Source organism: Staurois parvus, unplaced genomic scaffold (genome assembly GCF_062004578.1).
Source record: "Staurois parvus isolate SC_StPar_1 unplaced genomic scaffold, SC_StPar_1.0 ptg000291l, whole genome shotgun sequence".
Taxonomy (NCBI): Eukaryota; Metazoa; Chordata; class Amphibia; order Anura; family Ranidae; genus Staurois; species Staurois parvus.
Window position 1 is genome coordinate 1,126,841 of NW_028318087.1, and position 18,826 is coordinate 1,145,666.

At 41.2% G+C, this 18,826-nt stretch overlaps 1 protein-coding gene across 1 annotated transcript in view; it reads right to left on the reverse strand.

Moving 5' to 3' along the window:
* Positions 1-2,906: 2,906 nt before the first annotated feature.
* The window catches only part of LOC149458204 (ficolin-2-like), a 41,294-nt gene continuing 25,374 nt past the window's right edge, over positions 2,907-18,826 (reverse strand). Inside the window, exons 4-7 of the mRNA XM_089682492.1 lie at positions 14,772-14,896; positions 12,503-12,632; positions 9,296-9,430; positions 2,907-3,362 (exon numbers count right to left, since the gene is read on the reverse strand). Coding sequence (XP_089538618.1) covers positions 3,115-3,362; positions 9,296-9,430; positions 12,503-12,632; positions 14,772-14,896 — 638 coding nt within the window. The 3' untranslated portion in view covers positions 2,907-3,114. The remainder of the gene's footprint in view (positions 3,363-9,295; positions 9,431-12,502; positions 12,633-14,771; positions 14,897-18,826) is intronic.

The window sequence follows — 18,826 nt, forward strand, 5'->3', positions numbered from 1 at the left end:
GAGAAAAAGTTTATTACATTCTTTGTACCAACTGATAAAGATTTAATTTCATAGTGACATTTTTTCTTTGTCGTCTTATTAGGAAAAGCTATCCTTAGCAGTTTATGGTAAATTTGCCAATCCAGGCTAAAGTTAAAGAGTAATACAATAGGTGAATCTCTCATCAAAGGTTTATCTCTCTGAGAAGTTTTACCCCAATAGACACCTGGAAACCATTCTTGAATTCTTTGCCTGTTCTAGAGGCAAATAATAAGCTGTTGAATATTTCCAGAACACAAGAAAATTGAGAGTTAAGCATCCCATATCCATTTATATATACAGTTGTGACCAAAATTATTCAACCCCCACTGAAATTGAGTGTTTTGGCCAGTTTGACATTGCTTTTGATCATTCAGTCATCTTGCTTACATTTACATTAAAGAGGCACTTGTAGGTCAGACAAATATAACATAACAGTTATAATGAAATAACCACAAATGTCTTTTCTGTGCTCACAGCATTATCAGTTTTATTCAACCCCCAAGTGACATTCAATCTTAGTACTTAGTACAGCATCCTTTTACAGTTATAACAGCTTTTAAACGTGAAGCATAGCTTGACACAAGTGTCTTGCAGCGATCTACGGGTATCTTCGCCCATTCTTCATGGGCAAAGGCCTCCAGTTCAGTCACATTCTTAGGCTTGCGCACTGCAACTGCTTTCTTTAAGTCCCACCAGAGGTTCTCAATCGGATTTAAGTCTGGTGACTGCGATGGCCACTCCAAAATGTTCCAGCCTTTCCTCTGCAACCATGCTCTAGTGGACTTGGAGGTATGCTTGGGATCATTGTCCTGTTGAAAGGTCCAACGTCTCCCAAGCCTCAGGTGTGTGACGGACTGCATCACGTTTCCATCCAATATCTCCTGGTACTGAAGAGAATTCATGGTACCTTGCACACGCTGAAGCTTCCCTGTACCTGCAGAAGCAAAACAGCCCCAAAGCATGATTGACCCTCCACCATGCTTCACAGTAGGCAAGGTGTTCTTTTCATCATAGGCCTTGTTCTTCCTCCTCCAAACATAGCGTTGATCCATGGGCCCAAACAGTTCTAATTTTGTTTCATCAGTCCACAGAACACTATCCCACAACTTTTGTGGTTTGTCCACATGGCTTTTGGCATACTGCAGTCGACTCTTCTTATTCTTTGGAGACAGCAAGGGGGTACGCCTGGGAGTTCTGGCACGGAGGCCTTCATTACGCAGTGTGCGTCTTATTGTCTGGGCTGAAACTTCTGTACCCACATCTGACAAATCTTTTCTCAGTTCCTCAGCAGTCACACGGGGACTTCTCTCCACTCTACGCTTCAGGTAGCGCACAGCAGTCGAAGTCAGCATCTTCTTTCTGCCACGACCAGGTAGCGTTTCAACAGTGCCCTTTGCCTTGAATTTGCGAATGATGCTTCCTAAGGTGTCTCTTGGTATGTTTAACATCTTTGCAATCTTCTTATAGCCATTGCCCTTCCTGTGAAGAGAAATCACCTCTTCTCTTGTCTTCCTGGACCATTCTCTTGCCTTCACCATGTTTGTAACCACACCAGTAAATGTCTAGAAGGAGCTGAGTATCACAGTCATTTTAAAGCTGCCTAATTGGTGCTTATTATGCTTGATTGCTGCTCGGTGACATCCACAGGTGTTTTCAATACCTGATGGAAAGCACCTGTATGAACCTCTGTTCTTCAGAGTGGTAGTCTTTAAGGGGTTGAATAATTGTGGCAATGAAGAAACCACATAAGAACCATTTACTACTGTATTACATAAACAATTGATGTCATTTTAGTTGCATTTGGGTAGTTACAACGTCCTTGTAGGATTTGATTCTGAATACAATTCCAAATGTACACTATAGTCCCTAAACCCCTTTACAGCATTGGGGGTTGAATAATTTTGGTCACAACTGTACGTGTAGCACTACCCCCTTGGGGCCGCTGGAATTTAATTGGGTCCCCCTAAGCTCTGCATGGCCAGACAACACACATTTTCCACCCTTGTACACTTGGAGTCAATAAACAGTCCTTGAGCTTGGTTTTGTTGTTAGTGGTTAACAACTTGGATTGGTTCTAGGGTTATATGGAATGCCCAAGGAACTGAAGAATTTGAGGACAACTTCTGAGCAACTATGTACAAAAATGTGCATAGCAACAGTCTCTTCTTGAAGAGCACTAAAAGCTCTTCAGAGTATCTCCTCAGACCCTGGATGATTCCTCCTCTTCATCCAGCTGCCTTAGGGTATCCCTGAGCAGGGGACCCAAGAGCTGCCAATTGAACAGTTCCAGATGAGGAGCTAGTTGGGTATTACACTTGACTGTCCTCTGCCCTTATCCGGCCCAGGGGGTGTAGGAGTACGCACACTGTCCTCTCCTGTTAGTTTAGTGGACTGGTGGCTGCCTTCAGGCCTTAGGCTGGGCTGGCTCCTTCCCTGCTAAACAGGCTGTCCTCTCCAGGAGACATTGAGGCAATAGAGATCTTCCTCTCCAGCATACTGCCTGTAGGTAGGTTCCCATCCTTGGGGCCCCCTCCCAGGCTCCGCACTCCAGCCTTCCTCAATCCATCTTCCACCCCACACTGCTCACTACCCTCTAGGCTCTGCTACTTTAAGGGTTGTCCTTAAAAAAAAAAAAAAAAAATGCAGCCACCACATCTAAAAATTGTTAAGCTGCAATATAATAAATGTTTGCTTTTTTAAAGTTTTAATACCACTTTCAGCACCAGTCATTTCCAGGCAATCAGTCTCCAGCTTGCGAACACACAAAAAAAACACACTTCTTTATATAAAAGACTGATGATAAAATTAAAGAGATTCACAGAGTTTTGTTTGACAGTTCTTTTTATTACTGAAACAAACTAGTCAAATACAAATGTCTGCTTTAATGGAGGTGTATGGGGCTCAGCAGGGCTAATTGTAACAAAGCAGATACTTTACACACAGTCTTATTTATTACATTTCTTGCAGGAATAATTGTTGATCCATAGCAGCCAATCATAATCTTTCTTTAAATATCCTATACAACACCAGGACAATAAAAAGAAAAAGCTGAATGGTGTGATGGATAAGAAGTCTTCCTTCAGATATTGCAGGTTACACAGGCCTAAACTTCATTTCTGTGATTTTATAGGAGTAATACTGTCCCTTGCCCGTCTCCCAAATCACGCCATTTGCATAACTGTCATGTTTTCCCCTCAAATACAGCCCATTCAGGTTGGAGAAATGGCATTTTCCATACCACCAAGCACCTTTAGAATCTTCTGCACAGTTGGTGTTGGATTCATCATTGTCCCTGTCTTTTGTAGTAAAGGGACGGTTGTTATGATATCCAAGAGAGTCACCTGCAAATAAAGAAAAAGTACTATTCATTGGCTTATATTCTATCTGCAACCTTCCGCAGAAATCTTTTCAGGTTGCCTGATGTTGGTCATGGAATCACCAGCAGACAATCTCATCGCTGACAATATGTTTATATCAACTTGAATGCAATTGTGATTGTTGTTGCTCATACCAGCCTAGATAAAATGTTTTCCCACTGTGAATGAAAATGCAAGATCTTGCTATATAGTAGTCTTGTTCGTAAGCATTTAAAATTTGCTAGGTTACACTAAAAAAAAAAAAAGACTCCACATTGAGTGACTGTGGTCTAAAGAAGTGCCGTAGATGAGTCGAAAACTGACCGAAAATTCTTGGTCATTAGTTTTTTTGCATCATTAGTGTGCCAGCTGCGACATGCAATTTTCGCATCACAATCGAAAGTGACTGATCCAACATGCTGGATTTTGTTTTAAAAACAAAACAAATGATAGCACAATCGTATGTTTCCTTTTTCGATTGACAGAACGTTTGGTTTTCGGCTCGTCTATAGCCTGCCTAAGGTAATTCTCTTTTACATTTTTCACCTAATTTTTTGGGCTATATATAATTGTTTTTACATGATGAGCGGGGTCTACTAAATATGGGGACCTTGTATTTTGATGCAAAGTCCACTTCATTATCTGACAGATAAAAAAAAAAAAGAAAATCCAAGAAACAGAAGGAAATATTAAAAAAAGGATTTAGCTTTATGACATGTCAGGTAAATTCTGGTCTTCATACATTAGATTAGAAAAGAAATTTAAGACTAAAACTGATAAAACCTACAGAGGGTATCTGTGTCTTTAATTTGGAATATATTAGCCAAGATGATGTCACTTTCTCTGCCTGAAGGGTTTTCAAGTCTTCCTGTCCAGTTGACCATTTAGAGCAAAGTAACAAGTTCATCCCTGCTGCCAGCTGAGGGAACAAGGGGTAAGGTTCTTATCACTGTGTAAGCTCTAACACAGATCAACATGGAGCTTACACAGGATTTTCCACCCAGGGCTACAGTAAGTGCAGGGACGGACTGACCATTTGGGCACTCGAGCACTGCCCGAGGGCCCAGGGTCAGTAGGGGGCCCCATGAGATGCCCCTAGTACCTTTCATAGGCTTTTTTGGGTGTGGTTTGAGTGTGTGTGAGGATACAGGGGCCCCATGATCCCCTATTGCCGGGGGCCCCATGAATTGTCAGTTTGCCCCTGAGTAAGTTAGTGTAGTGGGTGGGAGCAAAGAAGAAGTAGAGAATGTAGACTATCAAGAGAATCTGTTTTCTACACTTATTGGACAAACTGACAAGTTCATTTTAATGTAGTAAGTTGTTTAGCCCATAGGAGGGTATGGATTGTGGGGCTGTGTACTCCTACAGTGCCAGCATACTAACCCAACACAATCCATGCAGCAAAAGCACTTATTAGTCACACAACACTGATACACTATATGTAAAGATTTACACTACACATATTAATTACATAAACCTTCTCTTGTTCCATCTGTCCACACATGCCAATTGTTCATACATGGCAAGCAGTAGACATGTGTGGGTGCAGTACCAACAGATAATACAGAGCTGATGTGCTGATGTCTTTAGTAAACATTGTCCTCCATCACCGCATTCTGGGGAAGTATATGTACCCAGGGCAGTCAATCCCCCCCCACACACACACATCTGCTTCCCCCCACGCTCTGAACAGTAGCAACTCTCTGTGTGTAAACTTGCCCCCCCCCCTTTGCTTATCTCCACCGCGGGGATTGGTGTGCAAGCAGACTCTGTAATTATCCCCCGTTTGCTTCCTCCCCCCCTTACCCCCTGTTATGGCTGATCGGATCCAATCAGTATTGGGGGAGGATGCACTTGCCACAAAGGACACTGGGACTTCATAAGAGGGAGAGCACAGTACAAGTGAATGGGGGACTGAGAGTCTCTAAACTACAAGAGACAGGATTTAGAAACAGAGGATGAGAGACAAGATGGTGTTTTCCCAGCCGAAATCAGGATGCTGGCCGCCTGTTGCAAGCCAAGCCAAAAGAACCTGCGGCGGGACATGCCACCACGGTATGGAAGAAGAGGTGCCACATAGAGTGTGTTACTGGTCTTACTGCCTGAGCTTGTCTGCTTGCACCAGAGGAAGGATAGTCCCACTGCTGCAGCTTGCCAGAGACTACATGTGGGTGAGCCAGAGCTGAGAAACTGAGCCTCTGGGACCTCCAGTCTGGAACTCCCATGCGTATGGATTTGGACCTGTCGCCTGCTAAGGGTGGTGACAGGAGATACTGCATTTAACTCCTTGCTACACCCAGTCCTGCTTAGACTGTTTTCCACTTAGTAGCCCTGCAGCTATCCACCACATACTCTTAAAGAGTGTGCACCTACAACAGAAGGGCCCCACCGCAAACTAACGAATGCTAGCATTAGGGCACCAGGTACATGAGACATCACCATCTAGGGGTACCCTGCTAATGATCACTTACCCATAATTGTGGTATTCTGATAGAGTGCACTCAAGAATTTTATCCTTGCATTACCTGAGTCTAGTTTCGCTCATTAATAGTTATCTCAGTTTAAACTTAGTTTAACACTGCTGCAGTTCAGTTAGTCTTTTCTGTTATAGGCCTGTGTTCACTTTATTCAGTTCTGCAACTTTGAAGTGTTTTATCGTTTGATGCCAAGTCTTATACTGTTTATCTGCTTTATATAATACATTTACATAACCTACCATCTGGTAATCTGTGGCCTAATTTCAATGCATTATTATATAGCTGTGACTTGCTAAAATTTAAGGTATTCAGGTGTAAGCGATTCTCTACCTCTAACTGGGTGTGTCAATGGGGACTGATCGATTCTAAGAGTCGTGGCAGAACAGAAGACCAATCATCACTAGAGGTTCCTGAGGGGTAAGCACTACATGTAACATGTGCAGTCATGAAGACGATTGGAGCATGCTCATATACACATTAGAAGAGCTGTACTTTAAATGTGGGAATTGATACAAATTATTATTACCAAGCACTCCTTGCTCTCTAAAAGTCCTTTTTGAACATTCAATTTAAATGAGCTAAATACAAAAGAAAAGGTGTGCTAAGTGTTACACACCAGACTCTAACCTTCTCCCTTTCCGCAAACTAGCACCTTATCAATGATTATATTGACCCCTCAAAGAACATGAGCTGGATTTTGTCAAACCTGTAAGACCATCACAACTATATAATGTATTTTTGTTTTTCTTCTGTAAATTATTATTAAATAGGATTTATATAGCATCAAGTTTGCACAGTGCTTAAATGATAAATCCTCTGTTGTAAGATATGAGTAGCTACTCATGTTCTAAGCTTTGTATTTGTGCATTATATTGTTTCAATACTGTATTAGAGTATCCTCCTGCGCTCAATATAGGCACAATCCCTATCTGAAACAGCTGCTGTCACTTAAAACTTAACCATTCAGTAACCAATAATATATATCTTAAACAGTGAAGCGCTAAATAAATAAATAAATAAATAAATATATTAGGTGCCGTCAGTGAATATAAGTGCTATAGTGTGAATAATTCCTTGTAGATCACTGGAACATGCCAACCAATGGTGTATATAACTGGAAACAAAACTGAATACTTAATATATCAGTGAGAAATGCTAAATAGATATATAAATAAATATAAACACACCAGTGATGAATAATCTAATACCTCCGATAAAAACTTCTTCTCATTCACAGAAGAATATAAATAAATAAAAAAGTGCTCATTAAGTGAACAAATGATCAAAAACTCAAAAAGTGAACAAGTGTATATAAAAAAACTTTTCTACGTGCATATACCAAAAATGTATATACATATAACATATATATAGATAAATAAAGTCCATGCAGGTGTAGCTTGTGAAAAAACGTGGTCTTCACTTCTAGTGCGCACACACACACAAATCCTCAAATGGCAGCAGTGCCTGCTCACCTCCCCGCACTGACCCTCAAGGGGCCAAAAGGCTACTTGATCTCCTCTATGGCCAATCTTTCTCCTTCGGTAGCTCAGCAGGGGATCACAGGGTCTCCACTTCTCCTCCACTCATACGTCATATAGGACATAAAACAGAGCTCCCATAGTGTAATATTGTTTATTATAGGCCACTTCTATTGTATATTGGTTGTACTCACAATTTTCTCCCTGGTTACACAGACTTTCCACCTCATCCCATAGGTGTATCACATGAATCACAGGGGAACACCAATATGGCCGCTCCGTTCGGACATGCGTCCCACGTGACCGGAAGTGACGTATTTCTAAACCGGATATGGCGTACCGACGCGTTGCGTCACGTGCGTCGTGACTTCATCAGGGTTAACGCCCACCAGTGTCAGAATGCATTTAAATAGGTTTATATGTATAATATGAGGAATACTGTAAACTTGAGCCATAGGTGTATCAACATGATTCCTTCTATATACATAGGAGACATTCCTATATATGGTAGATATTAGTGGTTAAAGTATTAATGGTCCGTTTCTAATATTATGATTAATTTTTCTGTAGAAGGGTTATTGCATAGATGTGGTATCAATAATATATATATTTATATATATATATATATATTTTTATATGGGTTTTAGATTTTTTTATATATATATATTTTTTATTGGTGTCTATTAAATATAATTATTATGTGTACAAAGGTTTTTTAATATAATAAAGAGACTTTTTAAATAGGGTGGATGGTTGGGGTTTAAACTGTATAGTGATACTCCATAGATTTATCGGTTACCAATGGGATATAAGAATTGCGATCATAAATAGTGATATAGATTGAGGTTTTTTCCCATAGGGGGACCTTATGATAATGTCCCTCCGTGTTTTATGGTGAAGATAGCGGGCTTCGGGAAAATGGCCGCCGAGAGCCCGCCTTCTAATTGGGAAGAGAGATTAGGCTGATCCTATTTAAATGCATTCTGACACTGGTGGGCGTTAACCCTGATGAAGTCACGACGCACGTGACGCAACGCGTCGGTACGCCATATCCGGTTTAGAAATACGTCACTTCCGGTCACGTGGGACGCATGTCCGAACGGAGCGGCCATATTGGTGTTCCCCTGTGATTCATGTGATACACCTATGGGATGAGGTGGAAAGTCTGTGTAACCAGGGAGAAAATTGTGAGTACAACCAATATACAATAGAAGTGGCCTATAATAAACAATATTACACTATGGGAGCTCTGTTTTATGTCCTATATGACGTATGAGTGGAGGAGAAGTGGAGACCCTGTGATCCCCTGCTGAGCTACCGAAGGAGAAAGATTGGCCATAGAGGAGATCAAGTAGCCTTTTGGCCCCTTGAGGGTCAGTGCGGGGAGGTGAGCAGGCACTGCTGCCATTTGAGGATTTGTGTGTATGTGCGCACTAGAAGTGAAGACCACGTTTTTTCACAAGCTACACCTGCATGGACTTTATTTATCTATATATATGTTATATGTATATACATTTTTGGTATATGCACGTAGAAAAGTTTTTTTATATACACTTGTTCACTTTTTGAGTTTTTGATCATTTGTTCACTTAATGAGCACTTTTTTATTTATTTATATTCTTCTGTGAATGAGAAGAAGTTTTTATCGGAGGTATTAGATTATTCATCACTGGTGTGTTTATATTTATTTATATATCTATTTAGCATTTCTCACTGATATATTAAGTATTCAGTTTTGTTTCCAGTTATATACACCATTGGTTGGCATGTTCCAGTGATCTACAAGGAATTATTCACACTATAGCACTTATATTCACTGACGGCACCTAATATATATATTTATTTATTTATTTATTTATTTAGCGCTTCACTGTTTAAGATATATATTGTTTCAATACTACCTTTAAAACAGCATACCTTTTCTGTTTTTACTTTTTTTTTTTTCAATTGAAAGGACATTTACCTGCAGTGCCTCCAGTATAAGCTCCAATCTCCAGCTTGTAATTGTCATTTTCTCCCAAAATGGCAAATGAAGCATAAGCAGCAAAACTGAAATTATTTTCATAATCAACCAGGTCAACCCGAAACTCATATGTTCCTGTAAGGAAACATATTAATAAAACCACAGTTGTCCGGCTACAAAAAACATAGGTACATTTTCTTAAACTCGTCTATGCACAAGTAGAAGATTGTGTGGATAATTAATTTTTCTCCCAGTTCTGGAATTCTCAGAACACTTCTAAATTCCTAGGGGGTGAGCATTCACTTGAAGCAGGTGGGGTCTGGGCAGAATCAAAACCATTGGCTAAAACTTCTGCCATGTTTTGGAACTGCAGTATTGGTAAGTATGCAACTGTCACTTGGACTTTAAACTTCCCACATGGTTACTACGCTTTGCTGCATTTAGTTTTTTAAGTAGGTTTTAAGATGGATTGACTATAACACTTCTTCCATGGGTCTCTTAGAAATCCCTCAACTGCTGCAGCTCATCAGTGGATAATTAGGTAAATACAGGCAACACTGCAGGTTTGTTTCATTGCTTGGAAATACTGGATAATTGTATTAGTAAATATATGAATAAGAGTGTTCCCAGGTTGCAGGAAAAAGGAAAGACGAGGTTTAGGATTGAGTAGAAATATAGGGGGTCTAATAATGAAGGTTCTTGTAAAAATATATACTGTCATTTCTCCTAAAAGAGCTTTTAATGAATTTGCCTTTTCTTCTACTCAGGAGATGTGGTTTGACGTTTGTGCCTGTGACGTAAGCATCCAAGAGGCTATCTTCCTCTTTCAAGGTTAAGAAAAGCATCTTGTGGTCAAACCAGTTTGAACCAGCAACTGTCATGATGGATGACCACATGTCTCTATTCTGGACTTGTCACATGATATTAGCACCCACTTAACTCTGAGATTGCTGGTATGCATATAAGGATTTGATTGGACTAAAAACTATACGAACACGCCTGGACCTTATATGATCATGCCTGGACCTTATACGAATCCGCCCAGACATTATATGAACACGCCTGGATGTTATATGAACACGCCCGGAACTTATAGGAACATGCCCGGACCATATACGATCACGCCCAGACCGCATACGATCACGCCCGGACCGCATAAGATCACGTGCAGACCGTATACGATCACACCCGGACCTTATACGAACACGCCTTGACCTTATACGGACACGCCTTGACCTTATACGGACACGCCTTGACCCTATACGAACATGCCCAGACCTTATACAATCACGCTCGGACCTTATACGATCACATCTGTACCTTATACGATCACGCCTGAACTTTATGACTATACACTCAGGTCCATAAATATTGGGACATGGACACAATTCTAACATTTTTGGCTCTATACACCACCACATTGGATTTGAAATTAAACAAACAAGACGTGCTTTAACTGCAGACTGTCAGCTTTAATTTGAGGGTATTTACATCCAAATCAGGTGAACGTTGTAGGAATTACAACAGTTTGCATATGTGCCTCCCACTTGTTAAGGGACCAAAAGTAATGGGACAATTGGCTTCTCAGCTGTTCCATGGCCAGGTGTGTGTTATTCCCTCATTATCCCAATTAAAATGAGCAGATAAAAGGTCCAGAGTTCATTTCAAGTGTGCTATTTGCATTTGGAATCTGTTGCTGTCAACTCTCAAGATGAGATCCAAAGAGCTGTCACTATCAGTGAAGCCATCATTAGGCTGAAAAAACAAAACAAACCCATCAGAGAGATAGCAAAAACATTAGGAGTGGCCAAAACAACTGTTTGGAACATTCTTAAAAAGAAGGAACGCACCGGTGAGCTCAGCAACACCAAAAGACCCGGAAGACCATGGAAAACAACAGTGGTGGATGAGCAAAGAATTCTTTCCCTGGTGAAGAAAACACCCTTCACAACAGTTGGCCAGATCAAGAACACTCTCCAGGAGGTAGGTGTATGTGTGTCAAAGTCAACAATCAAGAGAAGACTTCACCAGAGTGAATACAGAGGGCTCACCACAAGATGTAAACCATTGGTGAGCCTCAAAAACAGGAAGGCCAGATTAGAGTTTGCCAAATGACAAAAGCCTTCACAGTTCTGGAACAACATCCTATGGACAGATGAGACCAAGATCAACTTGTACCAGAGTGATGGGAAGAGAAGAGTATGGAGAAGGAAAGGAACTGCTCATGATCCTAAGCATACCACCTCATCAGTGAAGCATGGTGGTGGTAGTGTCATGGCGTGGGCATGTATGGCTGCCCATGGAACTGCTTCTCTTGTATTTATTGATGATGTGACTGCTGACAAAAGCAGCAGGATGAATTGTGAAGTGTTTCGGGAATATTATCTGCTCATATTCAGCCAAATGCTTCACAACTCATTGGACGCCGCTTCACAGTGCAGATGGACAATGACCCAAAGCATACTGCAAAAGCTACCAAAGAGTTTTTTAAGAGAAAGAAGTGGAATGTTATGCAATGGCCAAGTCAATCACTTGACCTGAATCCGATTGAGCATGCATTTCACTTGCTGAAGACAAAACTGAAGGGAAAATGCCCCAAGAACAAGCAGGAACTGAAGACAGTTGCAGTAGAGGCCTGGCAGAGCATCACCAGGGATGAAACCCAGCGTCTAGTGATGTCTATGCGTTCCACACTTCAGGCTGTCATTGACTGCAAAGGATTTGCAACCAAGTATTAAAAAGTGAAAGTTTGATTTATGATTAATATTCTGTCCCATTACTTTTGGTCCCTTAACAAGTGGGAGGCACATATGCAAACAGTTGTAATTCCTACACCGTTCACCTGATTTTGGATGTAAATACCCTCAAATTAAAGCTGACAGTCTGCAGTTAAAGCACATCTTGTTCGTTTCATTTCAAATCCATTGTGGTGGTGTATAGAGCCAAAAATGTTAGAATTGTGTCCATGTCCCAATATTTATGGACCTGACTGTATATGTATCAGTTTAATTTTAAGAGTTCAGATATTTATTAATTACCTTGGTTCATCTCATACGAGATGAACGTCTGTATGCTATATTATCTCCACTGCAGTGTCATAAATGCACCTTTCTTTATCAATTTGGACTCACTATCTCATCTGAAGGGTCTCGGTTGTGGACCCCCAAACCTGACTCGACAGGATGTAAGAATGAACATATCAATTACCAGATGCTGTCAGCAGATGGATATTATCATTCCCCAGCCAGAATTCACTCAGTTGATTGCCAAACCCTCTCTTGTAGTCCTTCCAGTCTCTAAAAAAATTCACTGTGCCATCATACCGCCTCTGGAACACCTAAAAGTTTAAATAAATCACAAGGTAAAATGATGATGGTACTAATGGCATATGCCAGGATAGAAGCAAGTTGATGTTGATGAATAAGGTGAGATATTGTAGCTGGGCTAGAATTAGATACAGTTGACTACTACTTGCTATACCATGACCTGGATACAGGAGAACCTTCACTGTCTATTCCCCAAACCATCACTGACTCACCACCAAAACGGTCATGCTGAACAATGTTACAGGCAGCATAATGTTCTCCACGGCGTCTCCAGACCCTTTCACGCCTGTCACGTGTGCTCAAGGTGAACCTGCTCTCATCTGTGAAAAGCACATGGAAAATGCCAATCAAGCTCTATGGCGCTGGCCAGTGAGCACAGGGCCCACTAGAGGACGTCAAGCCCTTAGGCCACCCTCATGAAGTCTGTTCTGATTGGTCAGAGACAATCACACCAGCGGCCTGCTGGGGGTCATTTTGTAGGGCTCTGGGAGTGCTCATCCTGTTCCTCCTTGCACAAAGGAGCAGATACTGGTCCTGCTGTTGGGTTAAGGCCCTATTCAGTTCTCCTTGAGTAACTGCCTGTCTCCTGCAATCTCTTCCATGCTCTTGGGACTGTGCTGGGAGACACAGCAAACATTCTAGCAATGGCACGTATTGATGTGCCATCCTGGAGGAGTTGGACTGCCTGTGCAACCTCTGTAGGGTCTCCTGCTATCAGTAGTGACACTGACCGTAGCCAAATGACAAACTAGTCAGAAAAGATGAGTATGGAAAACATGTCAGTGGCTTCCACTTGTAAAAGCATTCTTGTTTTGGGGGCCATCTCATTGTTGCCCATCTAGTGCACCTGTTGTTTATTTCATTAACACCAAAGCAGCTGAAACTGATTAACAACCCCCTCTGCTACTTAACTGACCAAATCAATATCCCAGGAGTTTAATTGACTTGATGCTATCTTCTGATTAAAAAGTGTTTCTTTAATTTTTTTGACCAGTGTATATATACAGTATATACTATATCGAATACAAGAGTTCTACTATGCATACAAAAATTCTTGTACAGATCCAATACAACGTCCTGTATGCATAGTAACATAGATTTTAATTTGAAGTGAAGTCATGTACATGTGACCCTTCTGCAGATAATTACCACATTGTAGTAATATGACTATCACTGCATTTTTGCTATTATATATATTTATATCTTGAAAATTATATTTTTTTGTATTTAGGAGCAATTTCGTTGTATACAAAAAATGTTTTCATTGCCCTTTTTCCTTCCGGGTTGTTTTCATGTTTCCAATCACAAGACATGTGGACGCTGGAAAATTTTGTTTCATCTCAGATGCATTCATTCATAGAAGAATGTTTTTTCTTCATATTCGATATGTTGAACTGATTTATTTTCAGGATTCATGTCATCACATCTAGCATTCGTTTCATATATTAGATGGTCCAAGTAGATTCAAAAAGTTTTGCGTTTTTCAGAAGATTGCTATATATTTCAGATGGATTCGATATTCATATATCAAAACTATTAGAAAAAATTCAATATTTTCAGATGGAAGAAATAATGCAAAATTTGTCAGCCCTGAATTTTTCAAACCTAAGAATTGCATTAGACTGTGGAACTGAACTGACCGACTGTGACAATTACAAATCCTATTTAAATCACACATTTACTCATTTCCCCATGGGCCGATAATTTCCTCATTTGACCAAACTACTATCAAATCATGTGACGTCATCTGAATGAAACAAATGCATTCCTTCATTTCGTTATAACTTTTTTCTGATTCATTGACATTTGTTACTATGTCCATTCGGAGATTCATATACATCCGGATCTCTGAAAATCAAATTTTCAGACAAAAATTGATTGATCGATCCTGATCTTGGTCACTTGATTTTTTACAGATGCATACTGTACTGATTAAATGAAAGTCATTAATTATGTTATCTTACGAGGAAATTTTTTGTGCTTGTCTGTTTAATTTCACATGAAATATTGTGATCGGCTCTCGAAAGCTGTGTACTAACTGATAGATTATCATGCGATCGCTATGAATGCGATTTTTGATCAATGTCCCTAATTCTATATTCAGGTTGATTGTAAAATGAAGTTTATCTGACTGGCATTTAAAAACTTACGATCCATCCTCCTCCTTCTGTGTCCATGTCACAGAAGACTTTAAGTGACTTCTCTCCAGGATATATGGTGTACCAGCCACTGAGGAAGATGCCCAGGTTGAGCAGTTCTTTGCAGTTCCGTGCAACTACAGGAGAAATACAATTGTGTGAGAGAGCGCGGCTTAGGGTAAGAAAAGGCAGACAGAGCATGAAGAGTATTTCAATACCTGAAGGACAATGGGATGTTTATTAAAGATTATCTAAAACCAAAGCTTTTATTGTTTAGCATATAAGTAGAATTGTCTAAAACCCACATCACTTATTTTGTTACTATCTGTATGAGTCCACTTAGAGAGATTTCCCTTCACTTCCTGTCTTGAAGGCATAATCGAGAGTAAATATCTCTAAAGTGAGAGGAAGTCCCCTCTTACATGGCTGTCATCAGAGTGTCCCTTCGGAAGTTTTCCCCTCACCGCTTGCTCTGGTGAAAACTGTAAAACTTTGGATTTCTTACCAATTTTTGTTCAAGTGCCAGTCACCAGGACAATCAAAGATGGTGTCAGGGAAATCTTATGCGCATTTGAAGATATGCACATGCGCATAAAAGAACTTCTATAGTGAGAACTAGATGTGCCCTAACTTGCGTATGTGCAATAGGGTGAGCAAGCGTAAGTATTTGGTGCCCACTTGCCTTTTTATAGCTGCATTTGTGACTAAAGGATTGCTGAGTGGTCATCAGATTCTACTGCCTGTGACCTGATCCCATGCTAACTCCTGTGTCTACCTAGCCTGCTTGAGTTTGCTCGTTCCTGATACCATGTTGCTGACACCAGTTAATGACCTGACTCTGCCTTTTGTCTACTGCTCTGGTACCTTCTGTGCTCCGCCGTTGTCAACTCTAGCCCGACCCTTACTCTGCCTCCCGATTCTGTACCCATGTTCTACCATGTCAGCTTGCCTGACCACCGAGATCCTGCATCTGCCTGCTTGCCCACTTGCTTGCTGTCTGCTGTTCTGCTCCTGATGCTGTGACTCTGCCAGTCCACCAGCCTGCCTTCTGCGTGGCACCTACTGCAAGTATCTGCCATCCAGGATCTTCAACCAAGCACCCCTGCCACTCCATGCCCTGTTATATCCTGTCACCATCTTCAGGAGAAACAGGACAGGAGGTGTAAGGGGCCTTCCCGTTAACTCAGCCTCCACCGGGTACATGACAGATGGTGACTCTCTCCAGCAGATAGCTTTTCTTTTGCAAAAGAATAGGTCTTGGCTTTAGGTACACATTAAAGCTGAACTTTAGGCAGATATAAAAGACACAAATTATTGCATATCTTTAGTCATAATTACATTTATATTTTTTAAGGGTCCATGCACACTAGGGGTAAAAAACTGTCAGGACCTCTGTTAGAAAAAGCGGCATAAAAAAATGCTCATAGTGGCTCATATTGCACAAGAGTTTATGAGCATTTTTATGGGCATTTGCTTTTACAAGCATTTTTTTTCCCCCAAAACATTCCCCTCTCCTCATTTTTCACTATAATCAATTTACACTTGAAGACACCAAACACTCCTAAACGCCATGATTGGGCATGTTTATGAGCTGTAAGCATTTTTTCTGCTCAAAAGCAACTTTCAAAAACATAATTCTGAAGGGGTTTTTTTTTCTGCCTCTAAACGCTCCTCTGAAAATATGCCTGTAAGCTCCCTAATGTGCATGGACACATAGGCTAACATAGTGCTGCTTTTCAGGGACCAATGTAAGTGTACATGTGCCCTTATAGACATTAGAGAAGCTGTGCATGGTGCAGATTCTGCCTTCCTGCACTGTATCTAAAGTGTCCTCAAGAGCTGCTGCAGGCAGACCAATTAACTTTTTTTAGAAGGAGCCTTCGGTGACAATACCATCGCCTTACCACATGGTGAGAATGCCCCTTATGGTGAACCAATGTCTACATAGAGAGAAAAATACCAAACAGTTTATCTCCCAGAATAATATTCCCATGACTCACCATAGCCTCGGTCTGGAACGCCCCAGTCTCCTTTCTCTCCTAGTGACAGAATTTGGTGAGTTGGGTACAGCATTCTTCGCATACACTATATTACTCTCTCCTCCTAATACTTAAAGTGAAGCTAAAGGCTCAGTTTTTAGAAATACAAACATGTTATACTCACCTGCACTGTGCAATTGTTTTGCACAAAGCAGCCCCCATCCTCTTCTTCTTGCTTCCCCCACTGGTACTCCTGTCTCCTCCCTCTGCCTAGTGCCACCATAGTAAGCCCCTTGCAATGGCGGAACTTGTGCATGCTCACTCCTGAGCTGGCTCTGTGTATCCATTGACACACTGAGCACAACTCAACCCCAGGCTCTCTCCTCACTGGCTTTAATCTACAGGATCCAATGAGGAGCTGGGAGAGCAGATGCTTTCATACACATAGCTGGATCAGGATCGGGCTCCAGTAAGTATTGGGGGGGGGGGGCTTGGGGAGAGCTGCATACTAAAGGTTTTTTACCTTCATGCAAAATCCTTTACAACCACTTTAAATTGTATGTAGCCAACACTTTTTTTTAGTTTTGGATAGAGTAGGGAAGGTTGAGATTATTTTTACTGTCTGTGTACCACTGTGGAAATTTCCCTTCACTTCCTGTCAACAAGAAATTAGTAGAAACCTGCCAAAGTCAAGGTGAATTCCCTTCTTGGACAGCTGTCCCCATTGACAGGTTTCCCCTCACCTCTTGTTATGGGGCCAACTCTAAATTTTTGGATTTCCCCTAACTTTTTCTTTCTTGGTGACAATGGTCACCAGTACAAACAGAAGGATGAATGTCCTCAATGGGGACACAGAGAGCAATCAAAACTTCAAAGGGTCTAAGCTTAAAAAAAAAAAAAATTAAATTAAGTTAAAAACAGTATTTTCCTAGAGATACATGTTTACTAGTCCCAGATGGGAACCCTGAATACTGGGCTCTTCTAAATCAGCATTGACCATCAAAAGTGTTGGCTTATTTGATACATGCGGCTATAGTGTTTGGGGAAAGATTTAACTATAGACAATGTTGCCTGGTCAGTAATCTGCCATGAAAACCATTTATTTCTCTGTAGGGATATAGTAATTGTACAATAATAACTCTGTCCACTTCCAACAGGGCTGTGCAATGAGTATGTGAGCCTGTGATGTTATGGGCTGACCACTGAATTGTAGGCACACTGTGCAAATATCAGGAGCTACTATGCTATGCAATAGGGTGAGCAAGCGTAAGTATTTGGTGCCCACTTGCCTTTTTATAGCTGCATTTGTGACTAAAGGATTGCTGAGTGGTCATCAGATTCTACTGCCTGTGACCTGATCCCATGCTAACTCCTGTGTCTACCTAGCCTGCTTGAGTTTGCTCGTTCCTGATACCATGTTGCTGACACCAGTTAATGACCTGACTCTGCCTTTTGTCTACTGCTCTGGTACCTTCTGTGCTCCGCCGTTGTCAACTCTAGCCCGACCCTTACTCTGCCTCCCGATTCTGTACCCATGTTCTACCATGTCAGCTTGCCTGACCACCGAGATCCTGCATCTGCCTGCTTGCCCACTTGCTTGCTGTCTGCTGTTCTGCTCCTGATGCTGTGACTCTGCCAGTCCACCAGCCTGCCTTCTGCGTGGCACCTACTGCAAGTATCTGCCATCCAGGATCTTCAACCAAGCACCCCTGCCACTCCATGCCCTGTTATATCCTGTCACCATCTTCAGGAGAAACAGGACAGGAGGTGTAAGGGGCCTTCCCGTTAACTCAGCCTCCACCGGGTACATGACAGATGGTGACTCTCTCCAGCAGATAGCTTTTCTTTTGCAAAAGAATAGGTCTTGGCTTTAGGTACACATTAAAGCTGAACTTTAGGCAGATATAAAAGACACAAATTATTGCATATCTTTAGTCATAATTACATTTATATTTTTTAAGGGTCCATGCACACTAGGGGTAAAAAACTGTCAGGACCTCTGTTAGAAAAAGCGGCATAAAAAAATGCTCATAGTGGCTCATATTGCACAAGAGTTTATGAGCATTTTTATGGGCATTTGCTTTTACA